The sequence below is a fragment of the Notechis scutatus genome, chromosome 4 (genome assembly GCF_049901735.1).
Source record: "Notechis scutatus isolate UNSWTSFEM ecotype Mainland chromosome 4, rNotScu1.2, whole genome shotgun sequence".
NCBI lineage: Eukaryota > Metazoa > Chordata > Lepidosauria > Squamata > Elapidae > Notechis > Notechis scutatus.
In genome coordinates this window covers 116,512,113-116,527,532 of record NC_142012.1, presented here as the reverse complement: position 1 = coordinate 116,527,532, position 15,420 = coordinate 116,512,113, and the positions used below count along the sequence as shown (strand labels likewise).

The window sequence follows — 15,420 nt, the reverse complement described above, 5'->3', positions numbered from 1 at the left end:
TTCTCATTTGTTCTTTTCTTTAAATAACAAAGATTTAAGGAAAAAATCTATTTTTTCTTAAAATACTATGAATTAAAAACTGTCAAGGTAGTTGGTATTTTTAATTTTTAAAAAACTTACAATAAATACAATTAAGTGTCATGGATAGTGTATCCCCACCCAATAATGATCTGTACTTCATTAAAAGAGTATTAATTTGGTTCCTGATCTCTTGGGAAGTACCTTAAAATGATGTTTGGGTGGATGGGGGTTCCCCCCGAATTGTTTTTTTAAAAAAATTCAAGCAGATTTGGTCCCTGTCAGTCAGAAATAATTGTGTTCTTAATCTTGTCCCTGATGGATGACTCGGAGTTCAGCAACGGGCCAGCTCCAATGACAAATACAATATTAATATTCATTAACTGCTTTGACAATGCTAATTTTGATGCAGTAGTAAAGGGCCTTCCAAAGTTAGCGGCCAAAGCATCAGAGCTACGCAAGGTGGCAAGATAATTTGTGCTGGTTTGCTGAGCTGAAGCCTTTTAAAGTCTATGGCAAAAAGCTAGGTACCACAAACAAAAAAGAGAAAGGGAAAAAGTTCTGAAGCATTGGAAAGCAGGGCGGTGGAAGTAATACGATCACACTCCGCTCAAAAATTTGACACCTCTGATGCAGTTTCTTTGAGTGAAATTTCTACAAAGTTGCAACAAAAAAAAGCATAACATGGTAAGTCAGCACATTTGTGATTTTGTTTAATCTTTTTGATCTTTTCAATTATCACTATTTGAAGATCAATAATCATTTTTTCCTATTCTGCTTAGGAGACACACAGCGGTGGTTTAATATGTGTTAGGACCATTCTCTTTAGAGGCAGGCATCTGCAACTTCATGTGATTTTTCAATTTAAGCTTTTCAGAAAATACTATATATGGAATACCATTTTTTTTTGCTGGTCCCATTTTAGACATATATGTTAATTTCTTTAAAGGTCTTTATAAAATAATATACAATTCACTCTTTCCTGTAGATAAGAATTGAAGGATGGAAGAATTTTTTTCAAGGGAGAAGAAAAAGAGCAAAACAATCTTCCATCATTTACTGAAATCGAACCTCCTCTTCCCCCTTCCCCAATTGACCGGCATCAAATAGGCATTAAAGCTTCATTTCCCTGATGAGCAGTGAAGCAGTGTTTTCACCAAGTTAGGTGAACTTTGAAGAACTAAGATTTCCATTATATTTGCCAAGTCGGCAAACAAAATATCAGCTTTTGTTCTTTTGACTGACTATATGGGGGTTTGAGGGGAGGTGGAGAGAGAGAGAGAGAGAGAAATGAGAAAGTTATTCTCCCCCCGTTTTTGTGAGGTTTGGTATTGAATCAGAGGGAGAAGCAGGCATTGTTCATTTTCCTACCAAGCGAAATAATTCTATGAATGGAACTGGACTTGAGCATCTTTTCTGAAGAGCTGGCGTTGCAGAGCTGTTCCCGTGTGTTTATCTGTTCAATGCAGCTCCGTGGTGAATGGCTTAGGTAGGGTGCTGCCCTCCAGTGGATCAACCAACTGCAGTCTTAATACACATCATGTAGGTATGTTAATATAACAAGCAGCAGCATGCTTGAAACCAGGCAGCGTGAAGCATCCTGCTTAAAACTGTTGTAAATGGTAAGCTATACCTTTTCCTCCTTTCACACAGGGACTAGTAGATTGAGACTTTGCATTTCATGTATCAGTGCTGCTAGTTGCATTTTTGTTGCATGTTTTCGTTGCATGTTAATTTTTTGTTACTTCAGAAAATTATAGGAGACTTTTGCCATGAGAAAAATGCTTTGGAGTTTGGGAACTTTTTATTAGATTAGCTTCTGCCATCATTACTGAAGAATCCTTTTTTAAAAATGTTTTGTTTTGTTTTCACTGAAGGTGTTCATTATTCCTTGAATATGGCTTATTCAGCTCTTGACAGTTGGGTTAAGTAAGGCCATTGCCTTCCTTTCATCAGCATAAAGTTGAATTAGGGAAGTAGATGTTTGGGAGTTTTTCTTCCCTAGGTAGAAAAACTCACAGCACCTTTTTTCTCCAAGTTCTATAAATAATAAAGTTTTTTTAAACACCTATATACTGGATCTAAGAGGAATCTGTGATTGAACAGGAGTTCAATTTCCCCTATCCTATCCATAAGTGTAACTTCACTGCAATGTGAGAGGGGATCTAAAACTTCACGGATATACTGAACTGGATATTAGGTAGGTAGATAGGTAGATAGGTAGGTAGGTAGATGATAGATAGACAGACAGATAGACAGACAGACAGACAGATAGATAGATGATATATAATTCAGTTCTTGGACATTGCATTAAATTAATGACTTTCCTGCAATGAGTTCAGAAGAATTCTCGGGAGAGGGAAAAAGATTGGAAGAATGTTGGTAGGTTGACATAGTTTTCTTTTTAAAAAATACAGGACAAAATTTGTTCTCTTTCTTTCTCACTTCCTATTTTTGGGACAACCAAGAAGGAATCTTTCTGTTTTAGGAAATCCATCCTGTTTGCTATACTTTATAAGTTATTGTTGCTAAATGATTGGGAACTGTCCATCACCAGCAGAGAACTTGCAGTTTATTTAAGAAATTGCACGTGGGACAAAAGCAACTGATGGAGTGTGGTGGCCGCTGTGAATAGAGGGAGGGAATGCAATTAGTTGCCGTGCTGTTGGAGCTTTTTACTTGTCAAACTCATTGCTTTTGTTATTACCATGTAAAGGGAAATTGCAGGGTTTTGTTTTGGTATTAAGGGCCTTAACGGTTGCTGGCTGACACTTTATTTGCAAAGGCTGGATAAGTGGGGTGGGTGGGGGAAGGATGGTGGTGAGAAAATCAAACAGAAGAACTCTTTCTTTTTGGGGGAGAAGTTCTTCCAGACCCCGAGGATTTTATACCCACTTCTGAATATAATGCAGCCAACACACCTGTAAAATAAGGGTAATCAATGCATAACAGTTTCAGAGATTTTTGCCGTATGTTTTGCCTAAAAAGTTTTCTTCTTTTTATCAAAAACATATTCTGGGGTTAGTTTACTTCATACGTGTCAAAAAACATGAGTGACAGGTCTTTATAGATTTAACAAGATTTAACAAGATTTCTTTACTGAGAATATTTACTGGGAACTACTTTCTTGGTAAAATATATTATGCTTTTGTGTATGAACTTTATTTGTGCTAATTTTGTATTAATAACTGATAATGCTCTTTTGTGCTAGAAATTGCTTAAACATCACATTGGTCTTTTCTTCTGCACTAGTTATTTTTAGATTTGTAGTGAATTCGACGGTAGAAATTAGAGCGCTGTCTTGACAACTTTTCTCGCTTAAATCAATAACGATCAAAAAAAGTAGCTGACATGAATAACTTGTAAGACATGGATAAAATAAGTTAGCATTGTTCAAATCACTGAGCAAACTGTAGCAATATTTATCTTTACTGTTCACATATGGAAACTTTTAATAAAAGTTGCTGCAGCAGAATATACCTTTTCGATTAAAAAAAAAAAAAAACTCCGGAAAACATACTAAGTGATTTTCTCTTGCTTTTGTACAAAATGATCAGATTTTACCCAAAGAGACAATTTTTTACGCTAGCAAAAGTTAAGATGTGGAACATTGATCTGAAAGCAGAAGACCTGCTAAAGACTTTATTTGCGTCAGAGTGACAAGGAAATCAACTTATTCCTCCTGCAGGTCAATCACTAAAAAATGGTTTGGTGTTTGACAGTTGCTCATATAAAGTGAATTGCTTGCTTCATTTAGGCTCATTTTTTCTTATGATTCTCTCTTGCTGCCTTGCTTCACAGCTAACTGTTACCTATGTTATCTGAACTGTTGTATTGTTGTTATTGATTTCCAAGGTAACTGGTTTTTTTAAAATTATCCTTAACAGACAAAGAGGTGGGGGTGAGAATTTGACTATTGGAACATAGAAATGATTACTCTGAGTTTTGCTACCCACAGCCAAACTCTTAGAAAACAAGACACTTCTCTCAGCCAACATTCAATGTCATAATGGATGCTGAATGTTCAGAGAACTCCAGGCCTCAAAACTGGAAACATCTTAATCTTTTAGGACCATACTTTTAAGTGAAAACATGGGTAAAGGAAAGGGAAGGAAACAGAAACAGAAAAGGAAAAGCAGACAGGGAAAATTATAGAACAATTTCATTTGGTTGTGAAGATACAAAATCTTTTAGGATTAAGAGTGGGGAAAACAAAGCTGTAATGTACCCAAGAGATGCACTTTTAATGGGAATGGAAGATTTGAATGGTAAAGGAGGAACACTCGCCTCTGGCTTTTCTCTGTTCCAGCATTTTGGCTGTTGGCATCTCAATTTGAATTGTTGGGTGAGTAGCATTTGTGTGTATGTGAGTATGAATTTTGGTGCATGTAGTGTGCATGTACAACTTTCTAGTAATGACCACTGAACTAGTTGTGTAACTTGTTTTCATTAGTGCCAGAGGTAACATTAAAAACAGAAGATAGTCTCTCTCTCTCGTTGTTTTTTTAAGTGAGAATCATTTTGGGAGAAGGGAATAGAGAGAATAATTTGCCAGTGACAGCTCTTTATATGCTTAATATTGCATAATAACCGAAAACATATTTTTCCACATGCAAAGATGTGGGACTATTAAAGTTGATTTTTCTTGTTTTGGAAGAGAAGTCCTTTTCTTTTTGTAGTGTTGTCATAGAAAAGAGGATTTCAAAATTTGCAGCTGGTTACATTTATTGAAATAAAGCTGCTGGGTAAAGCTTGCCAATGAAAACAAACGTGTGTGGAGGGGAGGATATATTACATATGCAAAATATTTATAAAAAGGCATAAAGCATACTGCAATATAACCTTTTCATTTATTTAGTAGTGCAACATCTTTTGTTATGCATGTTTCACCTTTCCCTATTTTAGAACACATTATTTAGAACATAGTTATTGAGATTACTGAAATATATTGTACTTGTGGCTTTTCAGAAGTAAATTTCATTGATTTCAGGCATGCTTATTTCAGTTACATGGGACTTTTAATATTTTTTAAAACTAATTTGCCTATCTAAGATTTCACCTTTTGCATATTCATAGTAATAAGCCATATGTATTCCATAAAAATATTTTAATTTTATATATCATAAGTATTCAGATTCTTTATATCACCTTATTTGCCTTCTGTCTTAGTTAAAGGTTTTATCTGTAAATAATATTAATTCTTTGGGGGGAAATGTTTACTTTGTTGCATCAAAAAAGATGATACATTTTTAGAGAAATTCTTGAAATTATTTGGTTAATAATATCTTTAAAATATATCATTTTAAATGAAAATAAATATCAAACTGCATCTAGAGGACTGCAAAATATACTTCTTTGTATGAAATTTATAAGATATCTCTTGCTGAAATTTAGGCCTTCTTATGAATTACCTTCTTTCATTCTATTTTTTTAAAACTTTGTGAAAAATTAGTAGTTATATTATTTAAAGGTAATTTTTTTAAAAAAAAATATTAGTTGACTAAGACTAATACAAAGCATATTTTCTCAGAAATAAACTCCATGGAAGTATATGAGGTTTACTCTATGTTTAGCTCTATAGCTGCTAACACAAGATTTTACTCTCAGAAGGATTCTACAGTACTTAGAAATTAAAGTCATTGAACTCAATGAAAGTTATTATGAAAGTGTGTAGTAAATGATTCTGTTATAACTTCCCCCCCAAAAATTGATAAACAAAACAAATATCATTTATTTGATGGCTCTGGGTATATCTACAACTTTTACTTTTATACCATTATGTGATATGTTTTCCAGCAAAATAGGATAAGTTCTATTGAAGAATTCAATGCACATAAATCCCAAGATATTGGAAAATTTGTAGCCATTTCTTTAATTTGTAATTTTTGATACTCGGTTACAAAAAGTAAACCTTTATAAAATGATAAAACGAATCTTTCATTTTCACTGCCAACACTTTAGGTATTAGTAATTTAAAAGATTTTGCTTCCAAATACACTTTTTACTGGAAACCGTGCTGTTTTCTCTGGTATAAATACTAGAGAACTACTTAGTTACTGTGTTTGGGAATATTAGACAGTCCGGTTCATAATACATATATAAATACATGGTTTGCCGTATTGTGGTGACTTTGAAAAATCAAAAACAATATTTTTTGGAAAAAAGCAATGTATGACTTTTTTTTATTTTGCAAAGCATAGCTATTTGCACCCTTGACTTCTGGAAATATGTTGTGATATTTTTTTGGATCCTTCTTCACTTTCAGACATTATATTCTTTACTTGTATTAAATACAAATGCAACAAAGTATGGGAAAATATAAACATTACAAAGGATGTTTGAATTTCCAAAATATTGATTTTTCCATCAAAACTTCCTATGTCAGACAACTTTTTTGAAAATGAATGGTTAATCTTTTATAATGGCAGCAAAATAAAATGTGGCTGATGACTAATATTAAGTTAAATAATAGCTCAATGCAGTATTTCTGTATTAATAATGAAAACTTAACTTTCAAGCAAGATATTAATTTCTACAATTCTTTTACCTAACCATTTGAAAATTATTTAGAAAGTACATATTTAGCTATCAATCTTTCTGTCTCTCTCTTCATAAATCTTTCACACTGTATTAGAATTTGGAATTTTGCTTGAAAGCCATACAGAGTCGGTTTTTGTGAGATAAGCAGGATATATAAATTTGCTAAATAAATGTGTAATCCACTTAAACTATACATTTAATTTTTTCCCTTTGGGATTGTTCAATTTTCTGGGTTTCTTCCTCCTTTGTCTGCCAGAGTAATTAATGCTCCTGATTTCATCTTTCATTCTTAATAAGTTTCCCTGAGTTTATTCAAACCTCTTTGTTTCTAGTTACAATTAGAAAAAAGACTTATGTCTATAATTTGGTTTTTTTTGTTCTTGCAAATCAATTAAGTCAAATATATTTGAGCCATCAAAAATAGCTCTCTCTAATGTGTTAATCTATCAGACATTTAAAGAACCCGGATAAAAGACTATGGGATCTAAGTGAACATTTCCCAATTTTTATTTATTTCAGGATCATATTCCAAAGTTCTGAAGCAAGAAATTGGCCCCTATTTTATCTTATTAACCCTTCCTATAATAATTTGGAGTTTGATTAGCTTTTGAGGAAGTTGGTAACCCTTATTTAATGGAACAATTCTCCAATCAGGAAACAACCAGAGAAAGAAAAACAAAACAGAAGTGGTAGAATTCAGGTCATCCCCACTTTTAAGGGGTTTGTGGGTATAGGGGTTAGGCTTTTTTTTTTTTTTTTTTTTGGAAGTCTGGCTAGGAAAGTATTGTCCATACACATGGCTGTCAGTGCTCTTGCCATCATTTACGTGATGGAAGAAAATGAGTCTTTTTAACATAAGCTATGTTTATCAATGGAAGCCTTGTCCTTAGCTACAATAGGGAATGAGCTTAGGGCAAGACCTTAGGCAGAAATGAGCTATATTAAAGTTTGAAAGGGTTCAGAACACTGTATCAGTGACAATAGACTAAGGAGAAGTAGATTCCTGGAGAAAATGCTTAGTCAGGTGTGAAAGTATTCTTTATGTCAATAAAATGTATCTTGAGTCAGTAAATATAATGTTTCTTAATTTCCTCAAGAATAACAATGAGAGGGAATTGAGTAGTTTGTATTTGTTACGTGCAAAAAATCTTTAAAGTGACATTTAGAAAAAAAGATTAAATGTAACTATGAGATTAAAATACCTGTTCGTGTATTTTGTATAAAATATTAGAAAATAGATATTGTAAATAACTCAAAATGCTCTTGTTGACCTAGTTCTTCCTAAATTATTTAACTATGCTGGAGATAAATAAGATTGAATATAATATCTATGAGAGTTAACAACTGATACCAGGTTTAAAAGAAAAACATGTTGTATCTTGGAAGGTTTAGTTATTAAAAATTACTGATGCAGATGGTATAAAGCAGAGTTCTGACACAAAATATAGAAAGCTTACAAAGACCTATTGTAATTGCTTTTGATCTTTATCAGATTTATTATATCAATTTGTAGTCCAATTTTTATTTTGCAATATTTTACACTTGAGGGCTAGTGTAAAAGAGAAGGGCCTGGCAGAAAAATCATAATGGAGAGCAGAGATATAGTGTAATTTGTGTTTCTGTTTTACAGTTGAATTGTAACTTTTATTTGTCTTACAATTTTGGCCAACCTCTTAGAGTAAGAATTAAAATGCATCGATCTAAGACATGGTGCCTAGTAACATATCTAAAGATAACAAAAGTAATCTATGGATTCTAAATTCCTGGCTGCTAATTGTGGTAGCACAAATTTATGATTCATGTAGGTATAGAGTTTCATTCCAGGGTGTAACCTAATGGAAAACATATCATGGGACCAACTTATCTATATTTGTCTTTATTCCTTTCTGTTATGTAACCTTCTTGTACTAAGTACATTTATTGCTGTTTCATATATATATATCTTTGATATTATTCCTCCACATACATAATAGTTGAGATCAAATCCCAGCATTATGCAAACAAACTTGCACAAATAGATGTGTTCCTCTCTTATTCCCTTTAGTTACAACCTTACAGAGTAGATTTTGAGAATGAGGACTTTTTGCTGGTAAAACTGAAGAAAGAGGAAGTTATTTCTCCTACCCTCTTTTTGCTAGACAAGAGATGTTCCATCAGCAGAGAGAGTTAATTGTGTACCACCCCTAAGCTTTTTCATCTTTTTCTTGAAGAAATTTATAAAATTTTTCACCTTTCTCTTGGAGTAATTTATAGAAATTTATTCAAGGCAACGCTACATTTTTAATACAGTGGCTGAAATATCTAATTAAAAGATCTGGTATATGTTATTTGGTATACATATACCATTTTTAATTTTGTCTAGTAATTTCATAGCAATGATTCCATGTCTGAAATGCAATCTTCAGGCAATGATTGACGGACAATATGAAGAACGGGAAAAGCCCAACTTTTCCAACTATTTCTATTTTAATTTGCTTTTTCATAAAGTCAGAAGTTTACCAAGTTTACCAAAAGTAGGAGCCTTCTTACATTTTGACCCATCCTCAGTTTGTATTTGTTTGTATTCTATTAAATCCTGTTCTATTATTCATTAATGGCATTTTAAAAGATATGCTTTCAGAAAATACCAAAAGAGTGATTTGGTTTTATAAAATAATGTAAGCAAAACTAAAGTAATGGGGAAATATACACTAGAAAACAATAATCTATGTGCAAAATGGAATGATCTAAGATGATATAATAGTATTTTTTATCTAATTTCTCTGTGTTATCTTTTATACTCATCTGATTGTACCAGAACTGCTTTTTTTGGGTGGGGGAGCGGGGGAAGTCAGGCAATTCCCCTGTTCATTTCAAAGACAGAAATAAATAAAATACTAATTCTCGATACCAACATTGTTAATAGTCTCTCCCTGAGATTCCCCACCCAGAAAGTTTACTTAATGCAATTCCGTAATTCTACTTGCAAAATCATCTTCCTTTATTACAAACCAAAAGTACATCCAAAATTACCTTAGACTTCTTAATTAAATTGCTGATCATCTTTGCCCTAACCTTTTTCAGTAAATGTGCCTAACATATTGGAGCCATTAAAAATTTAATAAAACTAAGTTGTATTGTTCAGTTTTATCTCTGTCTAGATGTAGTATAAAAGTATCTGCCAACATTTTTCCACAATATAAAATATATTTTAGCATATTTGTTGAAAATTTACATTACACAAAAAACATCCATATAGCTCCCACCATCATGATGTTCAATCCCCATTTGGGGTATGTGTGTGTATGTGTAATATCATATGTCTTCTGGAAGCATGTGGTTCTTTTTTCATGGTTTTATACCCTTTATTATTTATTATTATAAGCTACACAGATTTATGTGGACTTTGATAGTCTCTAAATTGTAATGGCTATTATCATATGATCTTTAACATTTTATATAAAGAGATATCTCAGTAAGATCTTTAACTTTATGAAAAAAGAAAGCTAAGTAAGAATTTAGAATGAGAATGGTGTAATAGAAAACCTTCACATTAAGTCTGTATCATATTTTCTATTAAGCATTGAATCAAAATAGCAAAACATCAAAAGAATGTAGGGATCGCCTTCGTAATGTCCATTGCAAATCTGAAGATAATTCATAAATGCACGCCCTCTAAATTTCAGTATCGGAAGGCTCTGCTTGGATACTGAACGAATGTGCAAAAGATGAACAAACTATGTCAACAAATAAACTGAATTTCAGAGATCTAACATAGAACTATGAATAAAATATATATTTAAATTGTCAAATTATTTGGCTGATTATATTGATTATTCATAGAAGCCATCAGTATATATTGTCTCTCTGGCTGGAATAATATTCGGGAAAATCAAAATGTGTTTGATTTCCTAAGAATGAATAGAATGAATTGCCAGAAGGGGGGGGAAACAAATTCTATAAGTATGATATAATTGAAAAAGTAGTTGAACATGAACAGGTTAAAATTTTGTAGGATTTCTAAATATACACTGATACGTCTTTGATCAGAAGGAGATGGCATAAACCAGTCATGGAAGTCTCAGTGGTTATCCCCACATTGGGTAACAATCCAAATTTTTTAAACAAATATAAAAAATCTGCACATTGACAAAATTCCCATGTGTCAATTGCAAAAAACCACTGCTTGAGTTCACATACCAATATCTTACGACATCCTAGTTCTCGATGCGTATGAAAGCTAAAGAACTGGCAGCTAAAGAACTGGCAGCTGTTACTTTACATTCACACAGATAACCTTCTGAATGGGAAGCAAGTGTCTTCACCACCAGCCCACCACACAGTTCAGATTACAACTGTTACTATTTTCACTATTTTTCAAACTAGCGAATCAAGTTAATTTAACTTTATTACAATAACCTCTATTTCCATTTATCTTTCTTATTGTAGAGTGTGATTATTTCATGATTACATGCAGTGTAGCCCTCAACATGTTTACTAAGTCCCTAAGCATTCAGTGATGCTGTCTAGTTACACTTTTAATCATTGTAGCATTATGAAGGAGTCCTGCAATATATTCAAAAATAAGTTTTATAACAGTTTTAAAAACTACTTCCTTTTTTTAAAAAAACAAGGTGTATAGTTTTAAGTGTATAGTAGTTAAATAGCTTTGGTACAATTTTAATTTTCATCACGCATATACATTATTGATTTTTTTTTTCAGTCCAACTGAAAAATTACAAAGCAATTTTGACATAGCATAATGAAGCATGCTTTGAAACACTGAAGTATTTCAAAGGAAATTCATGTAATTTTAAAAGAAGAAATCTTCTAGTTTTCTTGCATTCTTTTAAAGTATCCATCCATCTCTTTTTGGAATGACAATTGCTAATCTAGATTAAGGATAATGGTAAACACTATGACAGCTCCTGGACTAAGGTGGCACTTGTAGACACAACTCACTGTCCCTATTCTTTTAATGTAATTCCTTTTACTTGATGTTAATGCAAATTGTTCCTTACTGAAAGTAATAAAAGGAAATGAAGACACATTTGAAAATGAAAGTTGACACTAATCCATTCTTCATCTAATACTAGACTCTTTATCTTTGCTGCTACCTAATCTGGTTAAATGTCCCTCTTGTAGGATTTTAGTGTAAATCCTCTATAGGGAATAGGGTTTTTTTTCCCCCTTCTCCTTCTCTCTTGTGGGGGTGCATGAATCTGCGTGAATTGCAATTGGATTATTCACAGGAAAAAATGGCTCAGCATTCTGCTTATTTCATTTGTATGTGATTGTGTGTGTATGTGTGCACGCGCACATTTTACTGTACATTAAAAACGAAAAGATATTCTTCTCTCCCCGTTTTATTTTCTTCTTCTTCTCTTTCTATCTTTGCTGTGGAGCAATAATAGTTCAACTATAATACAAAATTTGGTATTTGATATTTTATTTCTGAGAGTGATAACATGGTTTTAAGCATGTGCTCCTTTCTACCTCCCCCCTTTAAATTGTATTCACTGCCAATGAGAAAGTACATATTAATATCTTCTGTTATTTGAAAATTGGGATCCTGGCCTATATGCCTATTTAGAAGAAGTGTCCCTGGAATTCAGTAAGTCCCATTCAGTTCCCTGATGTTTGTCTCACACCTAGGCTTTGCCATCTTCAAGACAATCAGATAGATTTTGCTTGCTTGCTTTGTTTTTGGTTTAAGGAACTGAAATTATTATTATTTTTTCTTTCTTTAGGACATACTTCTAAAATTAAAAGAAATAGATGGTGGGTCAGTAGTAAATTTTAATTTAAGAAAGATATGGAACTGAACATGAATATATCTTGAAGATAAAGTTTAAAAAGTATTCAGAAAAAAAGTTGTATTATAGTGAGATAGCTGCATTTGAAAAAGGCAAAATCTTCCTTTTCTTTTAAATACTGTAGGGCCCATGCTAATTTGTTTCTAGGTGGATCAGCTGCATGATTGGTTCAGGTTGGTTCCTGTCCACCAGCAGCACAATTGCTGACACATGGATTTTAAGTGTGACCAGAACTATGTGCCCTGAAGTAAACTCTGCAGTGTACACATCTCTGACTGTAAGATCTGTGTGTCAGCAATTTTAGAGCTTCTTATTTGGCAAAGGGTGAAAAATATTTTTATACCTGGTAGAGATCAGTAAACAACACACAGCCTCGGAATTTAATGGTGCAAACACCATGTCTTAATTTAAACAAAGGAAACAAACCAAAAAAAAACCTTAATATTACAACAGCAGTTTTGTTCCAAATGGTAAGATGTTTCTTTATATCGCAATAAAAATCTTTACACTCTTCAAAATATATCATGGTATAGAGAGTTTAAATAAAATGAAGCCTAGGTTCTTCCATGTACAGCATTTGCTACATTTTCTCACCATATCAGACCTCTTCTAGCTCAAAGACAATGGAAAAGGAAAGACTGCAAGCACAATTTGCTATACAAATGCTGGAACTTCAGAATGGGTGATTTTCCATTGGCTAGAACCCTTAGCTTGCCCCACCTTCTTGGCTTTCCATTTCGTTTAAAGATAAGTCTCCATGGCACCCCGTAATTCACTGTGCATCAAAAACAAGTGATGTAGTTACGTTGGGATTAGGGGCAGGGGCACTGGAAGCTATTTTTTTTAAATTGGTCTCTTGGAGGGTACACTAGCCAGTTCATGACTTGTCCTGAGTGTTTTGTGATAGCCATGGCAATGACGTGATAGGTCACTGAAAAAAACATTTTAACCATATAAAGAGTGGCTTTCAAGAGTGACTGTGAAGAACTTCTTACAAGAGAGTAAAGGGGCTTCATTTTACAGATCAGGAAATTTCATTTTTAACAATATTGAGTTTATTTCAGCTTACTTCCTAGTAAGTAAACTTAAGAATCCCAAAGCATAAGACAAAGGAGGAATAAAGAAAACTCCTGAACATATTCTCACATTCTGCACATAAAGAGTCATAAATGCTAAAAACATCTGTGACTGTATCTGTGTGTATGATTGTGTGGGTGTGTGCATGTGGGCACATGTGCATATGCATAAACAGCTTCTTTAGTATATCTACTTGGAACATATTAATGCAACATCTTCCTATACTTTTTATTTTCTATTTTTACAGTCTAACAAAGTCCCAGTTGTGCAGCACCCACACCATGTACATCCTCTTACACCGCTTATTACATACAGCAATGAGCACTTCACGCCAGGGAATCCTCCTCCACACTTACCAGCCGATGTAGATCCCAAAACAGGTAGGTTGCAAGACTTACTCCAGAAGGATGTTTGAGAAGATGCTAGACATTAAAGCAATTATTTAAAAGGCATAATGTCTGGTCAATTAAAGAAGAAAAACATTGGCAAAGTATAAGAAAAAGAATTTTAAAATGATGGGGGAAAAACAGACTAATTGTATGTGAAGAAAATTCACAAGTTATGTAAGACATAGTTTGCTTTATGCATCACTTTGAAATTGTGTGACCTGTCATTCAGTGCACACTAATGATAACTCAGTCCACTTCTAATGTCTATTTTTTGGTAAGATACTTCGATACCATCCAGAAATTAAATCTGTGGTTTAAAGAAAATTACCAAGATGATACTCAATTGTTTCTAAAGCTGCTCAAAATAGATAAATTTCTTTAAACAATGTTATTTTTCTCAAAGCTATATGAGCAAATTTATGTATGTATATGTATATATGTATATTCTAGAAGTCCACTGATCATTTGTTAATGTATTATATATTTATATGTCACCTAATCAATTGATTCCAGTAACTCACCAGTTTCACAAGAGTAAAACTAGTTAACAAAAACACAACATAAAAGTCATAAAATGGTGCAAAACTAACTTAACAACCACCTTGCTTAGCAACAGAAATTTGGCCCTTAGTTGTGGTTGTAAGTTGAGGACTACTTGTATAAATCCTGAGAAAACATTCACTTTTACAATGGAATTTTTAACCATCTGTTTATATCAATATGAACATTTTATATTAAGTTTACAGAAAGAAAATATTATTGAAGTAATTATTCCCATATATTTAAATGTATCCAAATTTCACATAAAGCTCTGGTCTTTAGGTAGCATATGAAAATAGGTAAAATTGAATCATCTGATGCTGATATTGCTGTACTATGCATCTGATATTGTTGTGCTGTATCTATATATTGTGTTGTATAACAGCCATAATTATTCACAAAACATAATAATAGTTTTGTGTTCAGTTGCATTTAAACTACATTTCTAAATCTCACAAAACAAGCCAATTGTACTATTATTAAATTAAATAAGTACAGGTAGTACTTGTTTAGTGACTCCCTTGATGAGCAACTATTCCTGTTATGAGGATGATGAAAAAGTAGCTTTAAGACTGATCCTTGAATGTATGACCTTCCCAGGTCTCTAAAGAAAAGATAAGATAAAATAAGATCATAAGCAGAGTCACAATTTCATTAGTGGCCATTTCATTTAACATCCAATTTAATCCTGGCCAAAGGATTAAAAAGTCACATTTTAATCAAAGTATTTCAAAAAGAAGGAAATCCAGATTTGACCTAAACTTCTTTCAAAAAGTTACATTGTAGCTATTCAAGGCATTCTCATGGTCAGATCAAGGTTTATGAATTGTTCAAGACCATTTTGATTCAAGGTTGAACAGGACGAGCCCTAGTATTGTCTGAACAAAAATGCCATGGTAATTTTTGAATTTTGTAAATCAACATTTAATGAAGAAATGGGACAATATTTTTAGTGATTGTAAGTCTCTTTGAGTCACCTGTAGGCAAGCTGGGTGGCATATAAGTTTAATAAATAAATAACATTGTCTTTACCAGTCTTCAAAGCCATTTATTATTGTTAA

The 15,420-nt window shown here is 32.8% G+C and overlaps 1 protein-coding gene across 28 annotated transcripts in view; it reads left to right on the top strand.

The window, feature by feature from the left end:
* The window catches only part of TCF7L2 (transcription factor 7 like 2), a 206,372-nt gene that overhangs the window by 153,495 nt on the left and 37,457 nt on the right, over window positions 1-15,420 (top strand). For all 28 annotated transcript variants that reach the window (XM_026670590.2, XM_026670493.2, XM_026670598.2 and 25 more), the window contains one exon: window positions 13,678-13,810. In XM_026670590.2, the coding sequence (XP_026526375.1) occupies window positions 13,678-13,810 (133 nt within the window). The remainder of the gene's footprint in view (window positions 1-13,677; window positions 13,811-15,420) is intronic.